Here is a 27,202-nt window from a genome sequence, read left to right as displayed (position 1 = left end):
TTGTATTTTTGCAAGAACATTTATTACCACAAAGGTAAAGATAGTTCAACAGAAATCCACCTTAGACACATTCACAGACACCCACATTCAAATAAACACACTACATGTATTACCAAAAACCACACTTTTTCCACAATCACTGTTCAAACCAATAACACAAATGTTCATAATCATCAGAAACGATGATTTCAACAGATAACATTTCAACAACAATGTGAACATAACCATTGTAACAAACATTGTATGAGCATGGTCAAAGTTTTAAATTAACAACAGAGGGAAAAAGAGGAAGAGTTTGAACTCAACACCACACACACACACTCTCTCTCTTGCGCTTGCTACAATAATTAAAAGCACAGCACTTCAGGTAAGATGTAAGGTACTCAAAACTATTGAAGAGCACAACAATCTCTCATTTTTGTGAACAATTCAGGTTCACCAATACAATAAATTATTCTTTCATATACAATTACAAAGATCATAACAACACATGGATCTTGAAGACATGTAAATGACAAAAGAAGAGAGAGAGACAGGAGAATGATGACAGTAATAAATAAATGCATATATGCTCTTTCAAACTATGTGGTTTATACTTTTTCTGCAACTACAACAGCTTTAACTTTAAGGAAACAAATAATTGCACAACACTAAAAAAAAGGGAAACTTTTATTTATTTAATTTTTTTTTTTCAAGGTGGGGTAACGTTATATTTCTAGGGAACAAATATGCACACATAACACAATCCATAATGCATCAAGCATGAAGAAAATGGATTGTAAAGCTGAAACTACAACCTAAAGTGCAAGCATTACTCTGAAGAGAAGGCAAACAAAAAAAGTTCTCTCTAAAGGATGCAAAATAATCCCCAATTCGGCTGAGAGAGCTCTGGAGATATGTGTGCAAGTGTGCATGAGTGTGAAGCAACAACCAACATGCCCACACAACAATACCTTCACATAATCTTCAAACAAACATGTACTTACATAAATAACAAGAAATATTCAACCCACAAAAAAGTCGATACAATGGCAGATTTTTCTCATCAGTAGCTGCCTTTTTGGAAAATAACTGCATTACACCTTGCAGACATTTGACAAACCCATCAATGAAATGAAAGTTTTTGAATAAAAGAAAAAAGGAAACGATAAAAACACTCACATGCACAGATTATCGAATAAAACCGCTGTCACCGTTTCACTTTCAGTATGTACGTTTGACTGAATTTTGATTTAAACTGATAAACTGAAAAGAATATTTACAAACAGTTTTGAGGATAAAAAATAACTAGTGCAAATTTTTTTTTTTTTTAAATCTTTTAAAAACAAAGTGATTTTTTTTAACACAAGAGTGAAGGAAGCAAACCTTGCATCTTTGTTCATAGACCTGTGTTACATTACACATGTACACAACTGCAATGTAAACAGTATACCTTGTTGAAATACACACCTGATCGGAACAACCATCTCAATAGAAAACAAATAAAATAAATCTTCCGATTATTAAAAGCAGTCGCACAAACTTAACAAAAATATGTGTGAAGATATAAAATGTGCACGTACAGTATTAATGCAGACCTGTGCACACTCAAAACGCTCATCAGTAGTAAACAAACCAAATTTCAGTAGTTTTTAAAATGTTTCAGTAGTAAGCTGTAACGACAGTTCAAGACATAATTCTGCTCACAAAGCACACACACTGAAACACTATGACGCAGTAGAATGGGAATTACTATTCATTAACAAGCCAAGGTGAAACATCAACACTGTTGTAACATTTGTTCTGAAAATGTCTTTGGTCTCGTCATTCTGACATTCATTCATCACTGGACTGTTTGCCAGCAGCTTTTTCGGGAGCAGCTTTTTTGACAGCAGCAGCCTGGCGTTTCCTCGCCTGCACAGTGGAGTTGTGGGCAGATTTTAGCTTTGCAAGCTCTTCTTTCGTGAAGTTCTTGCAGGTGTCGGAGAAGGCGATTTTACGATCTCCTGGTTGTCTTGAGAATAACTGAACTTCTTCTTTGGTGACAGAGCTGGTGTCTCATCTTCACTATCTGAATCTCGCACTCTTTTTTTTCTTTTCCATGTTTCACTTCAATCACAAGTTGCCACGCAGACGCTGGACGAACTTAGTCTAAGAACAAAGACACGTGCGCTTCCGGTAAATCGGAAAACGTCTTTTCAGCGCAACGGCCAACTAATTGGTCAAAACATCTTAAAACAGAAAAAAGTACAAATTTTTTGTGTGAGTAAAACATCGGAATTTCAATTACAAATCCGTAGCACCGTATTCTGCATATAAAAATCGGAGAAATTACGGAGAAACCGTAGATGTGCACAGGTCTGTAATAATGTTATTATGAATATAAATAAACTTGCACACGACCTTGAATATGTGCAAAATAAATTATGAATCAATATTATCTATCGATGTCCAGTGTTTAGCTGTTAAATACAGGCGATTGAATCAACACTTCGTGACACCACTTTCAACGCTCTTGCCGGCATGAACAAGTTATACACCGAGGACAGCAGAAGGCAGTCCACCATCAACTGCGTTCAGATAAATCTTATGCAGGCTCCTAGCTTTGTAAGCGCAGAGACAGGCCGTCGTCTTCTGAGGGCAAATGCATCTTCCCATCAAAGATATCTTTCATGAGAAGACCAGTGTTGAAAAACAAAATTTAATCTAGGGGTTCAGGAAAAAGAATGAGCGCCAAGTGTCAACTCGTTCGCCTGTGGCAGTCTGTTTACTGTTCTCACAGCGACAGGGTCAAAACAAGGAAAATAAATAATTAATTCTGATTACAAAAAAACATTCCCATATATTCTAAAGTAGCAGTCAAAGTGTCCCCAGTCCAGAGTAAACAATCCACAAAAAGTTAGAAGCTGATAATCTTTTCTGCTCCTGTCCACTGCAAGCAGACTGTATCAGTCATCAGCTACCATGTATTGTTTCACTTGTGGACATGTTATAATATTAATATATGAATTGGAAATGTCCGTATTGCAAGCACTACTTGAAAGTGACACGAATATAATGTTGCAGGAAAAATATGATGAGTTTATCAATAAGTTAACATAAATACAATAGTCACAGATCCGTTCAACATCAATTGAAAACAGTAAAGCACAACCAGGAATTGAACCTGGACTTTTTTTCAAATCACAACAATGCACCTTTAATTTAAAACAAATTAAACATGGAAATAATGCACAGCTACAAATGTAACACCATATCAATTCACTTCTCTTCTTTGTCACATTCTCCTGAACATATTTTCAAATTATGCAAATGCACCATTATTTGACATTCACTGAATCACAATTCACTATTGACTCTCTATCTGATTTCCAGTCTTAGCAAATACAGCCCTTGCATGCACTCACAGTAACACACACAACAGCAATTGAACCACAAACAAGACTCTCACATAAAAAATCTATGAACAGTTGTTTTTAAAGAACACAAAACAGTCAACTCCAGTGTCTCTTTTCACTTGGCAACAAGGACTGAATCCCTGAACGAGCCCGCCTTTTTTGTCATTACAGCTAAGCTCAACGAACAATTGTAACATCAAATTTATAACAATTGGAATTAAAAAAAACTGTCCTTCTTTCCTCCTGGTCAAATTGAAGGGGTTGAAATTCAGACGAGTTTGCATTTTTTTCCCAGAGAACGATGATGAGACCACATGACAATTGATCATTATGCAGATGATGTGACAGTGTCATGTTCAGGTGTGAAAGGCCGAGGACTGGCCATCTCCCTATCCTGTGTCCTGCTGGAGGTCAGGTTGAGTGGATGTGAGGCCTCAGATCTGAGGAAGAGGAAAAAAAAGCCGTTGCTTTCAAAACTCTGGACTAGTCTGTAGTTACATTCTCACACACACACACCTTTCCCTGGTTTGGATTCATAACTTCCCACTTAGTTGCCAGTCAAAACTTATCCACCAAAAGCTTATACCTTTGCAGAAGTCAGTCCGGACTGTTAAGATATGAAAAAACAGAAAGACAGAGAGGGGAGACAGAGTGGGTCCATGATTCGGTGAGTGATTTTCTCTTCCATAAACCATCATCACTTTGAATCTATTTTGTGCGAGTTTAATCTACATTGCATTCCAAAAAGGAAAGTGCTGAAGAGCTTGAACACCCACAAATAAAACTGAATCATAAGTAATCATCAGAACTAATCCTCACCTCTGATTTGAATCAGCCATGACAGCGGCGGCGGCAGAAGCTGCAGCAGATGCAATGGCCGCGGCAGTGACAGGGCAGGAGGAGGCGGGGGGAGGGGACGATGCCATGGAGGACTTGGCAAACATCTGCGCAAACTGTTGCTGCAGGCCGGCTAGATGCTGTGTGGTGATGGCTGGCGGTCGCAGTCCCTGCATGGCGTAGTGAGAAGTGAGCATGGAATGGTAGACGGCCGGGTGGATGCCTGGAGACAGTATGACACCCTGGGGGAGACCAGAGGCCGAGTTCATGGTGACTGGGCAGCTCATCGGGGATGCTGTGAAAGAGGCCGCTGGCGAGTCGGCTGAGTGGCTTCCCTCACTGGTTGGCTCAGTTTTTGTCACTAGAAAATAAAGAACAAGACAAGTGAATGACTGGGCTGGTTTTGTTCAGCACTGCATTGTTTTTGTATATGCCTTTCCATGTGTGAAAACATGAACAAAATGAGTGTGCGCGTGATTGTTCAGGTGATTATACATGTATATGTGTACACTCTATCAAGAAACCCCACTTCACACCACATCAAACACAATACGACCAGAGTATCCCACATACTATATAATACATTCAAACACAAAACACTGCAACAAACTCACAAACTCACCAGCAGAGGCAGAAGATGATACAGCAGCAGACAGGGGGGTGGTACCACCCGAGGACAATGAAGCCTTGTGGAGGTTCTCCGAGCTGTCAAACTTGCGCAGAAGTTTCTCCTTGAGGTTGGACACGGCCGTGGCATGGAACTGCTCCTTGCTGTTCATCTCCATCATCTTGCTGTCTGCAGGCTGCCCGGCCAGCATGGAGGGAATGGCCGAGGTGCTACGAGAACACTCCTTGCTGTAGGGGTTGTGGGGCTGCACGTTGTGCCAGGGGAAGCCAGCGAAGCTGACGGGAGGGGGTGGGGCTGGGATGGAGGCGGGCTGCAGAGGGGTGACACTGCTGACCTGGGCTGGGGAGTTGAGGTAGGCCAGGAGGTTGGGGTGAGCGTCCTTGGCCGAGCGCTTGGCTTTGGCACTGCCGTCCCCGCCGCTGGAGCCGTCGCTGCTGTTGCTGCCGCCTGGTGGGGTGAGGGGCGAGGATTTCAGGTACGCTGCCAATTGCTCGTCATCTCTCCCGTCCATGTCAATGACATCGTCCTGCTTTGCTCCGTCTCTCTGTTCTCTGTCTGTCTGCTCTTTGTCACTGGCCAGGCCGTCCTCTCCGGCGGACGCTGCTGCAGCCTTGCGGAACTTGTCAAACTTTTTGTGTCCGAAGGTCTCGCTCTGCGGCTCTGCTTCGTGCTGAGGGGAGCTTCCTCGAGAACCCCCTCGGGAACTTGGAGCTCTGGGTACTTGGAACTCTCTGAAAGTTTCCATGGGGACGTCTTTGCTGGTGATGGTGGCAGAGGCAAAGTAGGAGGTGGAGGCAGCGTCTTCATCCAGTTTGCCTAGCGAAGGAGGGGGCATTGCTTCAGAGGCTGATCCGTCTTCATTGCCGTGGGGACTGATGCGTGACAGAACGGGGGGTGGGGGGCTGATGCCGAGTGAGCCAAGGGGAAGGACACCGCGTCGCTGCATCATGTTTGGACTGAGAGAATTTGGCATCATGCCATACATCGACGTCTCTGGGATCATATGCTGAAAAAGACCAAAAATGCGCATCAGCACACCTGCTTCAGAAATAAATACAAAATCACAAACTAGACTCTAAAAACACAATGTTCTTGTATCTGTTAATGCTGTTTAAATGTAAAAAGTTAAAATCAAGTCTGCATCATCATTATCATCTGAACAGAACTGTCCAGCTGTGGGGACTGACATTTAAAAAAAAGAACAAGTCGCGTAAGGCGAAAATACAACATTTAGTCAAATAGCTGTCGAACTCACAGAATGAAACGGAACGCAATGCAATTTTTCAGCAAGACCGTATACTCGTAGCATCGTCAGTCCACCGCTCATGGCAAAGGCAGTGAAATTGACAAGAAGAGCGGGGTAGTACTTGCGCTGAGAAGGATAGCACGCTTTTCTGTACCTCTCTTCGTTCTAACTTTCTGAGCGTGTTTTTAATCCAAACATATCATATCTATATGTTTTTGGAATCAGGAACCGACAAGGAATAAGATGAAAGTGTTTTTAAATTGATTTGGACAATTTAATTTTGATAATAATTTTTATATATTTAATTTTCAGAGCTTGTTTTTAATCCAAATATAACATATTTATATGTTTTTGGAATCGTTTTATAAAAATTTTTTTTTTACAATTTTCTGATTTTTAATGACCAAAGTCATTAATTAATTTTTAAGCCACCAAGCTGAAATGCAATACCGAAGTCCGGGCTTCGTCAAAGATTACTTGACCAAAATGTCAACCAATTTGGTTGAAAAATGAGAGCGTGACAGTGCCGCCTCAACTTTCACGAAAAGCCGGATATGACGTCATCAAAGACATTTATAAAAAAAAAGAAAAAAACGTTCGGGGATATCAATCCCAGGAACTCTCATGGAAAATTTCATAAAGATCGGTCCAGTAGTTTGGTCTGAATCGCTCTACACACACGCACACACACACACACACACACACACACACACACACACACACATACACCACGACCCTCGTTTCGATTCCTCCTCTATGTTAAAACATTTAGTCAAAACTTGACTAAATGTAAAAAAGAAAGTCAAACAGAGAGAATTAAGTCAACTTTTACTGGTAGATTCAGAAATAATCAACTGTAACAAAACTATAAGAAATTTAAGTGCAACGCTCTCACGGCGAAGCCATTACGGGCATGTTAGACGGGGAAACCCCAGCATTGTATAAAACAAACTTGCGCTCACCTTCATCAAGCGTTTATCTGCAGGAGTCTGCCGCAGCCCATCCGAGGAGTTCGCCAGGTATGAAGGATGTCTGTCCACAAGCAGAGAGCGCTTCCTGGCATGAAGACCACACGCCGCTCCAACACTGCCTCGCCTCTGGTCAGGCGACAGGTAGTGTTGCGTCTCGGGCGAGTGTCGCTCTTGTTCCGCCATCAGCTTCTGGTGCATGGCCACCCGAGAGGCGCGCCCCTCACTGTTCAAATGGAAACTGTAACACCGCCGTCGGTTCTGATACTCGTCAGTGCCGAACGACTCGGACCTGGGGCGAGGGGAGGTGGGGGAGGACCCGTACGCCTGAGCCATCAGGGCTTCGGGGTTGATGACCGGGGAGGCGCGGGCCATGGCCATTGTTTGTTCTGCGGCGGAAATGGGGATGAAGTTTCCAGAGCAGCCGTATTCTTCGGGAATGGGACTGGAGGCAGCGCTGGAGGATATGGAAGGGGGAACACTATCACCTCTGATTGCTGTCCTCTTTTCTAGTTTGTCACTCAGTCTGTTCACCATCTTGTTGATGTACTCTCTGTCCAGCGTGTAGCGCCGGCGGTTGCCCTCCTCGATGGTGTGCAGTCTGGGTCGGACGAGGGTGTCTCGGTCTAGTGTGTTGCAGCGCCGTCGCGGCTGATCAGCCACCAGACCGTAGAACCCGCTCATCTCTTCACGGTAGAATGTTCCGTATGGCGTCCGCAAAACAACCTGAATAAAAAAATAATAAAAACCACGTTATCTTTAACTGAAAGGTGAATCTCTGTTAGCTTGTAGAATGATCTAACAGTAACAGATCTGCAAAGAAACAAAAGCAAAGTAAAGAACAAACTTCATACCCATCAGATGCTGGTATAAAGTAACAAACTAATAAAGTAACAATCTCGTTTTGCCAATATGACACAACACAGTGGCTTAGAACTCTGAGCAAGGCTGATTAAATGCATAAAGAAAAAAAGCGTCCTTCTGTACTTTTTCTTCACAGATTCTGATTCTAAATGCATTACACTCTTACCTGTTGGTGAGCTGCTGCGTCCAGAGGGATGTGCTGAGGCCTGACCCCCATGGCTCCACTCTCCAGTGAACACGTGTCGCTGAACGATCCTGATCTGACCGTCATGTTGGATGCTTCTGATGGAGTGGGAGATGACCGTCCAGAACTGCAATGAGATCAAGAATTCTGTTATAATTTCAAATCTATTTGGGTACTAGCTTTAACTGTCATGAAAGTAAATTATAACAGCAGGAGAAAAGCTACAGAAAATGTATCTTATGCGGCATAATAGAAAAGGTAAAACAGGCAACCAAATTTTTTCCGGGAGGGGAAAAAAATCAATTAACACTTACATTCCACTCATGGAATCCTGGAAGTCCATATCTGACTCTTCAGTGTTTCGACGTTCTCGCCTCTCAAACTGTGATGGAGTCTGGCCTGCAAATGGTACGAACCGTGTTAATTTCAGCAGTAAAGTTTGATTTCAATGGTAAAGTTTTTTTTATATTTAAAAAAAACTATTAAAACAATAGCTTTGACAATGTACTGCCCCAAGGCTGCTTATAACCCTCAATTGCACAACAAGCAAAACAAAAACTGTAACTTTCCTGCAGATGTGTACTTCTTGCAGAAATATAGTAAGAATGCAACCTGTCAAAGTTGTGACATGACTACATAACCTCAAAATAATTTCCACCCAATTAGATTTTATTATTCTACAATGAAACCAAACAACCCCAAGCAGGCAGGAGAAAAGTTACAGAAAATGTATCTTACGTGGCATAACAGAAGAGGATAGAAGGGAAAGAAAGAAATCTCACCGATTGATTTCTCCGAGTGGAGGGTGTTGAGTGTGCGGAGGTCGGTGGTCTTCATGAGGAGCTTGGCGAAAAGGGTGGAGTCCTCCTTGTGGTTCATGTTGATGATGTTCTGCAGGGCCTGGTTCAGCCGGTTCTGAATGCGCTCTACCTGGTCCAGGTTACGAAGGCCTGGCCGATCTGATCAACACGGACATGGTTGTTATGAGAAACTTCTTGAAAATCTTGAAGAAAATGGTATGATAGCAACTTTTCAAATTTGAAAGTTAGAAATCCATGGATATATAAAAAAAAAATAAAAAAAATGTATATCATTACTTTATTATTAAGTTTGTTTTAGAACCATCCACCCGGCCTTTTTTGCCTGAGCAATAGATGAAAAAACGGCAATTTCTTATTGGTTTTGTAAAAAATAAACATGCTTACTTAAATTGATTAATTTATCCACTTTCTGGCAGTACTACGAACCGCATTAATCTCTTTTAAGACTTTCTATGAGCCAACTTCTGAGCTTAGATTTTTCTGTGAGCATTCTAATGAACACCAACAGCTAAATTTAGCAAAAGCATGAGTAAAAAAGACCCTCTAGACAGTTTCCTTTCAGCATCACTTACCAGGAGACATGAGCACAACCGCAGAGAAAAGCGCCAGCTCTTCATCCCGCAGACACAATTTGTTGAAGCGTTCCGCAAAATCAAACATGGAGTCTAGAAGAAAACCAGCTCCTGATGAAGTCTGAAACAACACAACCATAATACAAAAATAAGTACCGGAGATTAACATTAACTAGAAATTATATGTGCTATTCAAGGGCTGAGGCTCGGGAGATGTGGGTCGGGCATGACGTGCTTTAATGATTCATACCCTAAGAAATATGAAAGGGTAAATCTTTGAATCCAAACCTACTGCTTTGCTAAACTAAGCCAGCTTTCATTTCCATAAAAAGAAAGGACCAAAAAAATCACAAAGAAGCTCTAAACATAAGAACAGGCAGACGACCTTCGGCACAAATAGAATTAATGTTGCTTTGCATGCAAGCAAAATCAAATGACTGAAGCGGAAAGTACAGAAACTTACAGTGGAAGGATGTCGGCGGAAAAGACGTCCCCCAGTGAACATCATGGTGTTGGACTGTGGGTCAAACAAACAGGCCAGGCGCACCAATAACACCTCAAATGTTCCAGCCTGCAAATCACAAACAATTGACAACTCTGTTCAGATTCAGGTGTGACAAAGTTCTCAAGGTTTTATTCAAATAAAGATCCATAGGGCTTTGAAAAAGGATGTAACCATATTGCAAACAGAAAGTGCTCACACCGGTGGCACACCTATATATATATATATATGACACTGTAAAATACAAAGTAAACTGCCCCAACTTCAATCAAGTGTTTCTCTTTTCTTTTTTTCCTTTCTGAAATGACACCCTGCAGTGAAAAAGACTACCGAGTTATTAGCTGCAACAACGCAGGTGACCATATACCGTAAAAGTTGGCCTATAAGACGCACCTGAATACAAGCCGCACCCCCTGATTTTTAACAAAATTTCAGAAAAAAGAAGAAATTCCTACTTATTCTGCACTGGGTTATAAGCCGCAGGGGTCTGTTCATTAGAAAAAAGTCGCGGCTTATAGGTCGACTTTTACGGTACACACACAAAAATGTACGACGGACTATGGTGTGAAACAAAGCGTGTGAAAAGTGTTCCATCTCCAGCTTACCTTGAGCAAAGTGACTTGGTCGTCCTGATTGAGCAACGTGAAGCCTGGGATTCCTTTGGCAAAGTCCACCACAGACTTGATGGCTGGCGTGAAGCTTTCAGAAAACTCATCAATATCGTTTTTGTTGGTGTCCTGAGCTATGTGATTGTTGAGAGGGCAAGCCTGCAACACAGATGAGACAAAACCGAGTCTATCGTTACTACAGGATGCCAAGTGCACCAACAACAAGTGTCTAAGTTAGAAAAACAAAACCAAAGTTTGTTATTATATAGATGGAATGGAGAGCTTTGTTATTTTTTCACCAGCATCAACTGAGTAATTATCTGCTTTGTCAGAGCCTCTCATTACATAAAGCCAGTTTTCAATTACATTTACTGTCTGCTAAAATGGAGCTGTTTCAGATTCACACATCAAGCATCACAGTCTCTCTTTCTCTATACATGTAGCTCTTACTTTCTCTCCCTCTCTTTATCACACACACACACACACACACACACACACACACACACACACACACACACACACACACACACACACACACACACACACACACACACACACACACACACACACACACACACCTGGACAAAGAGATCAAACAACATATTCGTTTCTGTTTATTACTCAGCTGATGGCCTTGAGTCATAACCACAAACAGTCAAAGAAATTACTAGTGCTTACCATGTTGGCTGGACAGTTGATATAGTTGTTTAGTTGCAAGGCATGGTCCCTCATCTGTGAGACACGCAAGAGCGACAGGTCACAGGTCATCTGATGGGCATTGATGACAGCGTGAACAACATCTTGCTCGTTTTGAAGCATTGTGGCCAGAGCGTTTGTTTGTGACTGGGAGTTGACCTTCTGCATCTGTTCAATGATGCGTGCCTTCTCTTTCTTTGGAACGCGACCAAATCGCACAGCTGTAACAGACAAATGAAAGTAAAGACATTATTGCAAGATGAGCACAAACAAAACTCAAGTCATAGAAATGTAACGAATGTGCTGTTACACCTCTTTCAGGTAGCATAGTTTATTTCCCAAAATAGGAATGAACATGTCTCTGTAAACCATTGATTTTTTAAGATAACTCAGGCATGGGAATTGAAAAAAGTAAAAAAGGCTGACAATTTGTAAGTAATGGCAAAGTCGACGGCGCGAAGCGCCTAGCCCTGCTAGAGGGGTTCGGGGGCATGCCCCCCCGGAATTTTTTTTCTCCAAAGAACCCAAATGGTGCAATTTGGTGTCATCTAAGCTCCAAGTTTGCCATTAAATTAAGTTTTTAGAACCATTTTTGCCTCCCCCATTTATTTTTTCGGCGGACACTTTTGCTTTTTCGGCTGAACAAACAAAAAATTCGGCGGAAATTTGCCTTTCGGCGGACAATTCCCATGCCTGCAACTGTTTTACTATAATTTCTTAAAGAGGGACTAAATAAAAAAAAAGGTCCCCCAATGAGCATCCACTATAATATTGCTTAGCTTAAGAATTCCATCTGACCACAGAAATTGTCACATAATATGACCATAAATGTGTAGCAGAAATCTATGGAATTAACATTTCAAAATGCCACTCACCATCCCTTGACATTCCAACAGAGATGCACTTTTTTAATCTGCAACACAGAGACAAAAGACTCAACATAAACCTTAGAATGCAAAAGATGTTGCAACAAATAGACACAATGACATTATATGACCTCCTGCCAACATAAAATAGAACACTTGCATTGATCGCCAATCCACTCCCTTGATGCTTTCAAAACAAGGCAACCTGCTGCCATCTAATTTCTATAGCAAAACTCCTTCGGCTGTCAAATACATCAGGCGACAGATGGGGGATAGAACGATGTCAGCAGTGAGTGGGCCTGAGAAGAGTTGAAATAGATCACTGTTTCTATCCTCAAATATACATTTTTCTTCCAGCACACAATGTGCGAGTAGTGGGGAGGGTGACTCCCACCTGTGATATCGACTATCCAGGAAAGCAAAAACCATGTCATCAAAACATCATGTGCAAGAAAACTAAATTAAATCCATCATGCAAAGCGTGTGGATGAAAGATAAGCTACAAGGTGACTGACCTTCTTTCGCACTTGGAAAACTAATGTATGCCCTCAAACTGCAAATGTTCTACCCCAAAGGTTGACTTAAGTTTTTTGACATTTCTTTTTTAAAATAGGGAAAAAGTAAAAACAACTCGGGGGCCAAAAAGCATGACATCAGAGAAAACTTACCTGCAGTATTGGCAGCGATTACGGTTGACTCTCATGATGTTGCACTGTTGATTTTTCAGACATGGTCGGTACTGAATCTTTTGCTGAATACTGCGACGGAAGAAACCCTGAAAACAGATCAAAAACATGATCACATTATTTCTATGTGGAGTCAATCAACAGCATGATTGCTGCCTGAGATGCTAAACATAACCAGAATCCCTTGAAGAAAAATCAAAGCCAATCCTGCTGCTTTTGAAGCTACCCATATTAATAAAACACATAAATAGATCCAACATTTTACAACAGACTTTTCAATATTGAACAAGAAAGAAATATTCTGAATAGAAATAAATAAATAAACCCACTATGGTCTGTAATAGGATGTTGCCCTTTATCATGCACATTCTTCACAATGACAGACAGACCTAATTGGGAAATGCCACGAAATATTGATCAAAAAGCCTTCAAAGCAAGTCTCAACCATTCTGACTGCAAAAGCATTGAGCCCCAATGATAATATTGACACTGCTACAGGGGATGCACATTCGCTCACAGACAGACAGACAAATGCACACAGACAGTCGGGATAGATTACAATTTACACACATACACTTTGGTTTGGAAATGCAGATGTTCGTTTCTAAAATACATGTAGATCAGCCATCAGACGCTTATTGTACATAAACATATTGACCCTAATGGACCGAAGACCTGAACGAAATGGTCTACCATAAATAAAACGACGAGTGTAATTGTAAATGAAATCACTTATCACACCTCAGTGGCTGAAGTGCTATAAAGTCTGGCCTTGAGGTGAACATGCTCAGTCAGTCTTCTTCTTGTCGTTCGCTGTTAGATTGTCAGTCCTGACTGCAGGGCGAAACGTGCTGTCGCTCAGTCAGTGTTTGTGCTACTTTTAGTTCTTGACCATAGTTTATCTCAGTGGACTTACTTTGCAACCTTCGCAGGCGTGAACACCGTAGTGGAACCCACTGGCTTTGTCCCCGCACACCCTACACAACACAGTATCGCCGTCAAACTCTGAAACATAACCAGACAGAAACAAAAATTAACCATATGCCACACAATTCAATACCATATTGTGTGTGTGTGTGTGTGTGTGTGTGTGTGTGTGTAGGTGTGTGTGTGTGTGTGACAGGAAGTTGAGGAACTGATAATGTGAAAGAAGAACATTGGTACAGTGTGCTGGAATGTTGTACAACTACAACTGATCCATTTTACTTAGGCCAAAAAAAAAAATTGTCTGTTTCTGGTCACCCGACCGACCCTAAATTTCGGCGCCGACCCTAAACTTTTTTTTTCCAAACTCAACAATTTTTTATTTTTTTTTGGTGGTAAAGGACAGGGTGAGAAAATGAACAACAAAAACGTGTGAAAACGAAAGTCCGCTGACGATTTGTAAATGTGTTGAGTGTCTTGTCTCTATGTATAGTGAATCCAGTCTCTTTGCGCGATTTTTAAAGTTAGTTTTATTGGTCTACATTTGGGGTTTAAAAAAAAAAAAAATAAATAAATAAATAATCCCGACCTACCGACCCTATATTTTTTAGCCATGTTACCAGAAACAGACAATTTTTTTTTTTTGGCCTTAGCCTCGTCAGACAAAACAAAATTACTCAGATAACAATGATAGCACACTAAATGGTAGACCATGTAGCAGCTGACAATAACAAGTAGAATACTGTTAGTGTTAACCTCAAAACCAGACAATGCACTTGTACAAAAAACAAAATGTACAATCTAGTGCACCCAGACCTAGTCAGATTAGTCTTGTGCAACTGCAAGAAATAGGACACTTGTTTTTCTTTCCAATCTACATACATAGGTACATTATGTTTTTTGGTTTTTTAAATTTTATCACTGGCCTGGTGACCAAATTTGCAGACAGCCTGTGTAAGCTTGTTTGAGACTTAGCTCAAATACTGAATCATGCATTTCTCCTATACTTACAACAGGGATGTGAAAAGAACGTTTTAATTTCATCAAATCTATGTCATTACTTACACTCACTAGACCTACCCTTGTTTTTTGTGAAACTTGCTCAACATATTCTGAGCATGTTCAACAACAATTCAAAAACAACCAAACTCAATAACTATTTTCAAACTGTGCCTATTTTGTACAGCTCACAAAGTGTTGTGGCTAATACTAGCAGTCCTTTGTGTAAAGGGTTTTCAGGACTTTTTGACATTGTCCTTAAATTAGGAAACAGGATTTCCCTCAGCTCCCTGTCCGTATCGCTATCAGATGACATGCTGTGTTAAGAGACCAGTCACGTAGGCCCCGGCTGTTATTTTTAACTGTCTGCTAAGTGCAAAACAGGCTTAGTGCACCCTGACCCTCTGCACCATGCAAACAGCAGGACAAAATATGGGACACCTCTAACTCTTCACAGAAAGATGAGCAAGGGATCAAGAGTTTGAATGGAGAGACAGGGGAGAAGAGACAAAGAGATAGAGGGGTGGAGAGAGAGAAGAGCCCCATGCAATGATGCACAAAGAGTAACAGAAACAAAGCAGTGGTGGTGGTGGTGGAGTGGGAGAGAGAGACGCACAGATAGTGAGAGACAATGATGCACACACACAGAAAGACAGACAGAGTGAAGAATAAAACAAATACAAACTTTGCAGTCTGAGTCATGTAAAATATATATATATTGGAAAATATAAATCAGTTGATTCACAACCTCCCCGAAAGACGTGCCATACTTAAAATACTCAAACTGTAACCTGTAGGCTATACAATATGCATGAATACATGAATTTAAAAAATGACTGCAAATATATTTTGAATAATTAAAAAAAAAGGTTATTCAATAATTCAGTATCAACTATTGAGAACGTCTGTGATTGAGAATGGCATTTTTTCTCTAAAGTTTCTAAACCTGTTGTTTCTAAGTTCTATGGTTTTAACGTTTTCAATCTTAAGTGTGCGAGTATATTAATCAAGATTTCCTATAATTAATCATTATATAATAAATCATGATCTGGATTTTACAATAAAACAAAATTCCTGCACTAATGAGACCTAAAAAAGTAGGACTGAAATTCAAAATGTGCGGTACCTTCTTCATTCAACGATCCCATCATTCATGTGAAATAATAATACACCACGACAAAATAAGTCACACTGATTGGATCCAACGCCTCTGATCAGCAGGAGATGCACTTTATATCTTCTACACACACATCAAAATAAAATCTTCAGCAGCAAGAGTAAACTGTCTATTAGTATTAGCAGAGAAGACAAGTCTATAGCACAGTCTGGGGAGCCCCGTCCGCTCTCAGCTCTGTCTCGGCGCCAAGTGAACAGAGAAGTAAGGCAGCCGCAAAAAAGAGCCTAGATTGTGTGACACTGACCCACATTTTGCCAAACAGCGAGCACCGACTGAGGCCTTGCAAGGGATGCCGAGCGAACAATTCCTGCACGTGAAATGTCACTCGGTCTCTCCTGCCGCTTCGGTGATTAGTCTGCGACTTGAACTTATTTGTTTCTCCCTTTTAGCTTCGGGGGTTGCCTCTACTCTAGCATTTTTTTATTTTTTTCACACAATGTCTGCGAAGCGAAAGAGGAAGAGACAACAGGCCCCCCATAAACAAAGTGACCTTTTGCCGAGTTTCAAGGAAGGAGGAAAGTTTCAAATGACGTCACCGAAGTCGCCCGTCTTACATATTGAGGGGTTCTAGCACTGGAAAGCCGTTCAATAAGGCACGGGCGGCTGGCCGGTGCAACATAACAGCATCACGGCTTTGCGTTGAATGTCACAAGGCGCGTGTGGGCGTCAGAAAAACCTGAGTGGCGCAACATTTGTCGGGCATCCTCTCTGAACTAGGTTTTGATTTCTAATGAAAAACAACACGCTCAGTCTGGAAAACAAAACACGGACCCATATAAATTTCACTCCCAACGTGACCACGTTACATAACTGGACTATCGTGTCCGAATAACTGTTAAAAAGCTGTTGAGGTCAAACTAGGTTAATCTTAAAGTTAAAGGCACTTTCCTTCTGGTGTAAACGATCAAGTTACACCACTCCAGATCTGTCCAGGCTTTTACACGTGATAAGGGCATCCTTCTACTGTTGACACATGTAAATGTTGCGACCCATCTCGTCATCGGCGCTTTTCCGGAAATGACCTGCGCTTTGTTGGAATTCCAACAATGGCCGCCATTGTAGGAATTCCAACTTTGCGCTACTCGATTCTAGAAATGTACCACGCGCATAGAGAGAATTCTGCTCTTTTTATATTTAGTCAAGTTTTGACTAAATATTTTAACATCGAGGGGGAATCGAAACGAGGGTCGTGGTGTATGTGCGTGTGTCTGTGTGTGTGTCTGTGTGTGTGTGTGTGTAGAGCGATTCAGACTAAACTACTGGACCGATCTTTATGAAATTTGACATGAGAGTTCCTGGGTATGAAATCCCCGAAAGTTTTTTTCATTTTTTGGATAAATGTCTTTGATGACGTCATATCCGGCTTTTCGTGAAAGTTGAGGCGGCACTGTCACGCCCTCATTTTTCAACCAAATTGGTTGAAATTTTGGTCAAGTAATCTTCGACAAAGCCCGGACTTCGGTATTGCATTTCAGCTTGGTGGCTTAAAAATTAATTAATGACTTTGGTCATTAAAAATCTGAAAATTGTAAAAAAAAAATAAAAATTTATAAAACGATCCAAATTTACGTTTATCTTATTCTCCATCATTTGCTGATTCCAAAAACATATAAATATGTTATATTCGGATTAAAAACAAGCTCTGAAAATTAAATATATAAAAATTATTATCAATTTTTTTTTTTCGAAATCAATTTAAAAACACTTTCATCTTATTCCTTGTTGGTTCCTGATTCCAAAAAACATATAGATATGATATGTTTGGATTAAAAACACGCTCAGAAAGTTAAAACGAAGAGAGGTATAGAAAAGCGTGCTATCCTTCTCAGCGCAACGAATACCCCGCTCTTCTTGTCAATTCCACGGGCACTGCCTTTGCCACGGGCGGTGGAGTGACGATGCTACGAGTATACGGTCTTGCTGCGTTGCGTTGCGTTCAGTTTCATTCTGTGAGTTCGACAGCTACTTGACTAAATATTGTATTTTCGCCTTTCGCGACTTGTTTAGAATGCGATGTAAAATGATACAAGTCATGATGGCCCATGATGATCTTTGTGTTTTAAAGTGATCAATGCTTAGTCTTGAAAAAGCAGATGCATTGTATAACGCACCAAACCAACCGACCTACAAAAAGCAAAAACACTTTTGATAACTTCGGCGGGCTGTAACAACACAGTTCAACGACCCATCCCACTCAACCAAAACGCACCAATTTTACGTAATTTTTAACGTTTCAAATCTTACATTTTACAACAACAAACACATAACAAGAGTGTTCCGATATAACTTTTCACTGGTAACTATCGATTGTAATAATTTTTTCCTCAGTCTTAACTGATTATATATTAAACTCACACAGTCTCTCTGGGCTGCAGAGACAGCATTACGTCCCTTTACTGAGTAGGCTCTTGTCACTGCATGGTAATCTAGGCTCTTGAAACGTAATGTGCAAGTCTGTGCACTATATTGATGTGATTGATTGTTGCAAAATGTTGATTCAAATTAAAGATGATTTCAGCCTGTTGTAACAAACTAACACTCTACTCTGAGAAAAAAAAAATCATTGAGTTCAAAATAGATCAAGAAAGCAGCAACTAGCTAGCTGCATGCGCTGAGTGTCACTGATTGAAGTGTTACACAGTGTAACCCCCCCCCCCCCCCCCCACACACACACACCCACCCAATTCAAGACTTCCCCTGTATGAGACCTTGCTTTTTCATATACCTTATTCATGACCTGTGAAAATGGTATACTTTTTTGTGCCAGTCGAAGGGTTGCCATTTCTAGAACGAGGCAGCTCGTTTCCGGAAATGCGGCGCTTTGTTGGAAATCAAATGAGGTTTCGGGAAATCCCGATTATTCCAACTCTGCCCCGGATTCTTACTTTGCGCCCAACATATACAAAAAAGCAACAGCCTGGTTGCTTTCTGCGCAGAGTGAGCTTCTCTTGCTGAATTAAATTCCCAAGTGACACCCATGAATTAACTTAAAGGCATATGTACGCGCTCCCGTGTTTACAAAGTGTAGTTTGCCCATAATCGATGTCAAACGCACCATAAGACCATGACTGTAATGACGATATGTCGCCATGCGCGGACCATATATACATGCATTACAGCTTGTTTTAGAGTCTCAAAAACTTTGGATGTAAACAAAGACGCGGAGTTATTTCCCTTGCGTCAACGCTACCTCTGTTGGCAAATCTATAAATAGGACGATCCAGATCAAAATGAAAATTAACATATCTCAACATTGAAGGGGTCCTAGACCACAATATTTTGCAGGGAACTTAATTTAGCATGTCTCCAGCTGTTGGTAAAGCAATTAGCGTGTATAGTCATCGAGTACATATGGCTTTAAGCAACAGATTCCCACTCTGCACAGGAAGCAGCCAAGCGTTTGATATTTGGCATGTTTTCAAGTGGAAGGATGTTCTAATCACACGTAAAAGCCTGGTGGTGTGCTTGTTTGTGTCAACGAGAAAGAAAACAAGTCGCGTAAGGCGAAATTACTACATTTACTTTAGCCAATCTGTCGAACTCACGGAATGAAACTGAACGTACTGCATTTTTTCACCAAGACAGTACAGCTTCGTCAATCCCCGCAACAAGGAAATCGCTCACTTTCACGTGCAACACGAAGTGAAATTGGCAAGCCAATATAGCGCGGTAGCGTATTGCGCTAAGAAGGAAAGCGCGCTTTTCTGTATTCTTTTTAACTTTTAGATCTTGTTTTGAATACAACATATTATATCTATATGTTTTGGGAATCAGGAAATAATAAGGAATCAGATAAAATCCTTTTTGGATCAACTTCTTAAATTTTAATTGTAGTACTAATTAACCTATATCGTTAATCAGGGGTGGGACTCGCTTGTGATGAAAAAAGAGGAAATCCCTTTTTTCTAGGGGGGTTCGGGGGCATGCTCCCCCGAATTTGTTTTAAATGGTACATTAAAATCTGTGCAATCTGGTGCATTCTGAGACTAAAATTCAACTCGTTTGGATCAGGTAAAAAAGACATTCTCCTCACTCCCCCCCTCCCCCTCCAAAACAAACACACACACACAAAAAGAACACCATCAACCAAACAAAAAACACACTTTCACACAACAATGGTAACATATTGTAATGGTGCATACTTAGGTAATGAACCATGTATCCATAATCCAATACTGGCAATAGTATGATTCAATGCATTGAAGCTCAAAATTACTATTAGTTATCAGGAGTTTTAAGTCAGCACAATTTAACTCTCAAGCCTCCAGTGTTCTGTTCCATCTTCACTTCTCTCCATATCATTCAGTCAACAAGTTATAGATACTGTGATGAAATGGGATGCGGAAAAATAGATAACTCCAGCGGAATTCGTAACTTGTGTCCGCGGAAATCCGCAAATTCGCGGAAAAGTCCCACCCCTGGTTAATTGTCATCACATTTTAATAATAATAATAATAATAATGGACATTTATTAATCGCCCCTTCTCACAAGAGCTCACGGCGATTTACATATTAATTTCTGCCGTGTAAGCTGGAATTTTTTACACAATATATCACGCATTCACATCGGCCAGTAAATCTCACGCCATTACGGCGAATATTTAACTTTCACGGCCTATTATTCCAAGTCACACGGGTATTTGGTGGACATTTTTATCTATGCTTATACAATTTTGCCAGGAAAGACCCTTTTGTCAATCGTGGGATCTTTAACGTGCACCCCCCAATGTAGTGTACACGAAGGGACCTCGGTTTTTCGTCTCATCCGAAAGACTAGCACTTGAACCCACCACCTAGGTTACTGGTTAGGAAAGGGGGGAGAAAATTGCTAACGCCCTGACCCAGGGTCGAACTCGTAACCTCTCGCTTCCGAGCGCAAGTGCGTTACCACTCGGCCACCCAGTTTAAGAGTAAACATTACATATATGTAATATTTCTAGATTCAGAATTTGATGAAGAATACGATGCAATCAATTTTAAATCTGTTTGCAAAAAATCAAGTTTGATGACAACTTTAATGAGCAAACTAATCAACTACTTTTTAAGCTTCCGAGCTGCAATGCAATACCAAATTCCGGCGAAAATTGCTTGACCACAATTTCAACAAAATTGGTTGGAAAATGAGAGCGTGACAGTGCTGCCTCAACTTTCACAAAAGCCGGATATGACATCATAAAAGACATTTATCAAAAAAAAGTTAAAAAAACGTGTGGGGATATCATACTCGGGAACTCTCATGTGAAGTTTCAAGAAGATCGGTCCGGTAGTTTTCTCTAAAGCGCTGTACACACACACACACACACACACACACACACACACACACACACATGTATACATACATGCACCACGACCCTCATCTCGATTCTCCCTCTATGTTAAAACATTTAGTCAAAACTTGACTAAATGTAAAAAGCACCTTTGAAATGAAATGGTGTAGCGCCAAACATCCTGTTCACCAAACTGAAATGTCAGTCTGGGGAAATCATCTTTTTCATATATATCAATAAATGTATGCTTCTAGGCAAGTACATTGGTTTAATGAGAGGCAATCTTCAACTTTTCTTTCTTTCTTTATTTGGTGTTTAACGTCGTTTTCAACCACGAAGGTTATATCGCGACGGGGGAAGGGGGAAGATGGGATAGAGCCACTTGTCAATTGTTTCTTGTTCACAAAAGCACTTATCAAAAATTTGCTCCAGGGGCTTGCAACGTAGTACAATATATATATTACCTTACTGGGAGAATGCAAGTTTCCAGTACAAAGGACTAAACATTTCTTACATACTGCTTGACTAAAATCTTTACAAAAATTGACTATATTCTATACAAGAAACACTTAACAAGGGTAAAAGGAGAAACAGAATCCGTTAGTCGCCTCTTACGACATGCTGGGGAGCATCGGGTAAATTCTTTCTCGTCCCAACCAATATGGGACTCCCCCTAACCCGCGGGGGGTTGCAATCTTCAACAACAACAAAATGAAATAAATAAATACAAAATAAAAAGGCATATTCAGGGGGTACTGTGTAGACCTTTAGAAAGAAGGAGCAGGATTAGACAAATCTTTCCAAATTCAAATAATTATTCTGGACTTCTGATCTGTTCAAGCTCTGACGAACTAATAATTTCATAAGGGTCTCCAAGTTCTAACAAGTCGAGGTCAGCAACACTCTGGATTGTTTGCATTTCATTTACATACTAAATGCCTGGTCGCTATAGCCCTACCAGTCAATTCACTATTCATGTCAAGCTGAGACACTGACCACTGTATCAGTATGTACAGGGTCAAGGGTTTTCGTGCCACAAATAACAAACAGTCGGGGGACTATTGGATAAGTCCTTGGCGACTGGGTCATGCTCCAAATACACTGACCGCTGAGAACAAGGGCAGCAAAGAGGACGCTATGGCCCATTCAACGAAACTAGGGCTAGCCGGCCAGAGGTCAGTGCCGTGGTCAAAGGGGAGGGAGAGGCCGGGGGAGAACGGGTTCGGACAGAGGTGGGGGTTAGGGGTCACAAGGGTTGCGGGTCAGCGGGACATCCAGAGGTCAGTTTGTCAGTCATGCAAAAGTGTGTCAGCCCCTTCGGCGGTCAGTCATTTCGGAGCTGCTTCAAAGACTATAGAGATGGTTACAGTCTTTAGTTGAATACACAAAATCTCTCTCTCGCTGAGCTGGATATATATTATATGAAAACACCTCAACGCTCATATGCTCAAGACTGACTCCAATAATCTCTCTGAGCTAGAGATATTACACCTCATGTGCTCAAGGCTAATTGGAAAAAAAAACACCCTCTATTTTCAGCAAGATTTAAAATCGCCTGTTAGAACTGGTTACTTTGTAAAACTATGGATGCCAATGACTCTGTTTATGATAACAGAAATATTACTTATAATGAAAAAAATATGTTTCTTCCCTTTCTCTTTTCTTGAAACCTAATATCACTTATATTCACTGCCTTGTTATTAATATCAACACAGAAATAATGACGTATAATGCGTCAGTTCATTATTAAGCAACATCATCATCCAGTTTTCTCAGGGGTTTCCTTCGTGGTTACAATACGCATCCTCTCAAAATAATTGCCTGGTCACAACAAGTTTTGAGTGGTACATTAGTAAGACCTAGGTGTGTTGTCGCCAGCCTCCTACTGAACTGTGCAGTACGAGGAGAAATACTTCAATGCTCGGAAGTGCAGATTTGAAACTTCCGCAACAGGCAGGAAGTCAGCTCCATATTTAGAGAGGAAATTTCAGCAAAACAACACACTTGCCTTTGTACTGTAAAAATGATTGCAATGATTTGTGACTATAACACTTACAGTATACTTAATATAAACTACTTAATCAGTAGTAAATGTGCGTGAGCATGCACTGTTGTCAACTTAGTGTTACAAAAACTTCACAATCACAGACACATGGGGAGGTAGTACTCTCCCAAGACACTGATATTAAACTTAAAATACAAAGCTGGTTGTTGTTGAAATGTGTGATAATTTTATTTCCAATATATATCTCAGAGTGAGCTCATCTTGCTAAGAAAAGTTTTTTTCTGAATTAATAAAAAGATATCTGACATTTGAAAGAAAATCAATGTTTCCACAAGCGGCTTGACTAACCCTTTGTCAGCTTAATGGTTCAATTTCCGTATTGTACAAAAAGTCTGCTGGTGACGATTGACTGGTTGTGTAGATTTCTTCTGATTATTTTTTTTAACTTTAACAATGGAGAATACCCATTGATTCAACAGTTTGAAGTTTGCACACGTTTCAAAATTATTAAACATTATATTATCATTTCCTTTGAGATCAGACACAAGATTTTGTAACTAGCTATTTTTGCTGCTGATACTGATATATATACATGTATATATATATATATATATTCATTAGCAAGCAATTTTTCTTCACAACGCATGAGTTCTCAGCAAAAAAAATTTCTTAACATTTCACAGCACTCCTCCGAGATAAATTTTGCAGTCTGTTCATGCAATTATACTGGTAGGATGAATCAACAAAGAAAACCGTTTAAAATGTGCATCTGGTGTTCAAATTGAAACAACTGATTGTGGCAGTAAATCACTTAATGTGCACTCGGATTTAAAAATGGTGAAAACTGAGCAACAGTCTTACGTTTCCAGCCACATCATCAGGCGGAGAGAGAAAATGTCAATACAACCCTTTTTGCACCCAATGATAAATTACGTCATCAAAATGCAGGCAATTCCACTCACCAAGACCCTCCAAGCTGGCTTCTTTTCCCATAGTGCTCATAATATTCATACACCAGCGTCAAGGTCAAATCTCCACTTGAGGGTCACTTCAGGTGTCTCGTCTCAGGACCAAGGCTAAGGCTGTATCAGACGATCTGGACACTCATTGGCAACGAGCAACAAGAGCCTCTTGTCGTTGCTATGTCTTGGGCAGATCTCCCACTTACAACTGGCGTCAAACTTTAGACTCGATGGTCTGCAACAAAAAAAAACACACAATGCAGATCTATGCATACATACAGTACAAGTAATGGTACATTTTATTCAATACTAATTAGTCACAGTGGTACTACATTACATTTTACAAGCGATGCCATTCCTAGTGCCGATATGTATGCCTTCCCGTGAGTGTGATGTAACCAACTTCTCCAAACATAAATTCTTAACCGAAAGACACTGCTGAAAGAGCTGGGTAAGACTAAGAATGAGCCTGTCATTACCTTGTCAACTTCTAATCGGAATCTATTCATTCAGGGTTTATGCTTTCGAACTTTCTGTATGATTTGCAAGATTTTCTGTAGGGGTTTAGTTTCTTTTCTTTAAAAATGGTATTGTCTTGGATTATTTTTAACTAGATGAATACCCGGCTTTGCCGGGAAGAAGTACATGAATACCCGGCTTCACCGGGAAGAAGTAGAGCCGTGACGCCACACGAAGAAAGGGAGATAAACGCGCAAAACACTGGAGAAGATAAGGAAGAGTTACTGGGAATGGATGTACAGAAAAACCATAAAAACCAAAATCGGTTCAGCGCTGCGCGCTGAGAGCACGTGTTAAAAATTTTCATCGACCAGATTGTGTCCGGGGTCTACCTGAATAATTTATATGCCCACCAAATTTGAAGCAGATCCATCGAGAACTTTGGCCGTGCATGGCGAACACACAGACAGACAGACAGACACACACAAGCCGTATATACTTATAGATATAGATAGATAGGAACTAATTTTCTTGTACAAGAGGAGTTTCTGTTGTTTAACTTTGGTGTCTGTTTCATGGATTGAACGTTTGGGGTACATCGACGGTGTATACATCTGTTAGACTGGCTTGCCCAGTGTCATTGTTAAGCTGAGCGGTTCTTAAGTCACTTTCTCAATATTACCAAGCAACTGGTGAACTGTAAAAAAAAAAAAAAAAAAAGCAATATGTGCAAACACACACAGAGTAACGGAGTCAACAGGTAAAACAACAGAATCCAGAAAAGGCTTTGGTTTCAAACAAAGATGATTTTTTTTATGAACACAAAATTCTCACAGCTTATTAAAAGCGATTCCCAAGTGTTTCCATTAATTAAAAGCATTGTGTAATAAATGAATAATGGAAAAACTTAATTGTAACATTTTCATTCATAAAATGAAAAACCCGCATATTGTCTGTTAGTAATCAGACAAATTACATATCCTTCTCTCTGTTTTAAACCCAATGATTTTTCTCTCCATTTTACATACAAGCACAAAAACTGAGATTCTTAATAACTGTTTACAAATTTAATAAAGCTGAAAACTGCATGAGCACAACCCTCCTGCTTTCTGTTGTGTATGATTGCGTGCTTCATATAATTCATTGAGTTTTTATGTGTCTAGACTCATTTATTGTTTAGATCTGTTCACGTCAGTGTTACTGAAATTATTAATTTAAATTGTAAAACATTCACACATATACTATGTAGCCAGTGTCCACAAATTATGGAATAGTTGTAAAAGTTTCCACCGGACCTGCATCCAACTCAGTATTCAGAATCAGACACACATCAAATGATTAAGTAAATAATCACCTCCCCCCCCCTCCCACGCACACACACACACTGAGATAAAAAAAAAAACAGTAGCACCTCAACAAAGTATTCTTCCAAAAAAAAAACGTTTTCATGAAAACTGACATCTGCTGCACAACAATTTATGTTTCAATGATGAAGTTGTCAAGTACAACAAAGTTAGGTCACCACTCCCAATCCCATCACTCGGATGTCACCGAAAACAACGACTGATGTCCTCTAAGTAAGCTGCATTTTACACGCCTGAGTAAAACCAGAAAGCCAGAGATGAGTAATCCCAGAACGAGAGAGATGATGACATGAATATGTCTTCACATCATCATCGACTGGGATTCCGAAAACAAGGCCACGGGAAAAGCCCATCTAGAGCGTAACAAGAGTTATGCGCCCTTCACAGTTACCGAGTTTCTATCCAACATGTGACATCCCACCAGACTACAAACCCTGACAAACACACTTTGTGAGGTTACCCTTTGTGGAAACATAGGAAAACTCACCTTAAAATACTCTAATTATAAACACAGTCCTTCATGTCACAGAAATATCCCCAGGAACAAGCGAGTCGGCAGGTACATCCACCTTCCTCTCGCCATGCGAGCGGCTGAACTCTCAATGACTGAGTGACATACATTTGCTGTGCGAAACTATGACCTACTTACGACCTCGACAGTGGCGCGTTCTGATTGGTCAACAGTCCGAAGGCCTCTTGTGTTGCAAAAGGCGGTGCCAAAGCTGATGCAAATGGCAGGCATGATCGGAAAACACGCAGACACGCAGGGCTCTACTTTAAAGAGCGATTGTAGGATACAATGTTTTATAAAATTGACAGTACGTACATAGTAATCGTGAATTAACATGATTCTGACCTTCTAATCGAGGTCATGGAATTGTCCAATCGTGGACGACGTTGTATCCCCACCTCGAAACGAAGAATGTGCCCTCCATTTTGAAGCAGACGAAGTAAACAACTAAAAATAGAGCGCTCGTGGGACCTTGAGAGCGCAGCGGTATGGCTCCGTCGACTGAGAATGAATTCCAGCAAACGGCATGTTTCCGCTGAGAGAAACACACTTTCGTGCGCAATTAATTATATGGATGCGAAATACGAAGCAAAACGAAGCCCACAAAATACAGTGGTACTGTGAAAAACGTCCTAGTTAATATTGAAAGTAGAGGCATGACAGTGGCTCAGAAAACCAC

At 40.6% G+C, this 27,202-nt stretch overlaps 1 protein-coding gene across 2 annotated transcripts; it reads right to left on the bottom strand.

The window, feature by feature from the left end:
• LOC138959084 (uncharacterized) lies at positions 1 to 26,637 on the bottom strand. Of its 2 annotated transcripts, XM_070330432.1 has the most exons (16): positions 26,500 to 26,637; positions 24,190 to 24,424; positions 13,772 to 13,860; positions 12,838 to 12,944; positions 12,179 to 12,216; positions 11,286 to 11,524; positions 10,605 to 10,766; positions 9,961 to 10,068; positions 9,498 to 9,618; positions 8,887 to 9,063; positions 8,419 to 8,503; positions 8,087 to 8,231; positions 7,051 to 7,782; positions 4,837 to 5,848; positions 4,197 to 4,575; positions 1 to 3,817 (listed from the first exon to the last, which is right to left on the bottom strand). In XM_070330432.1, the coding sequence occupies exons 2-16, from the start codon at positions 24,236 to 24,238 to the stop codon at positions 3,706 to 3,708; spliced, it is 3,555 nt and encodes a 1,184-aa protein (XP_070186533.1). In that variant the 5' UTR covers positions 24,239 to 24,424; positions 26,500 to 26,637; the 3' UTR covers positions 1 to 3,705. The 2 variants fall into 2 exon arrangements, with proteins under 2 accessions (XP_070186533.1, XP_070186534.1); XM_070330433.1 differs by lacking the exons at positions 24,190 to 24,424; positions 26,500 to 26,637 and adding an exon at positions 15,905 to 16,166.
• Between the last annotated feature and the right edge of the window lie 565 nt (positions 26,638 to 27,202).

Source organism: Littorina saxatilis, linkage group LG2 (assembly GCF_037325665.1).
Source record: "Littorina saxatilis isolate snail1 linkage group LG2, US_GU_Lsax_2.0, whole genome shotgun sequence".
Lineage (NCBI taxonomy): Eukaryota > Metazoa > Mollusca > Gastropoda > Littorinimorpha > Littorinidae > Littorina > Littorina saxatilis.
The sequence above is the reverse complement of the archived record's forward strand: the minus strand, read 5'-3'. Positions and strand labels throughout refer to the sequence as shown.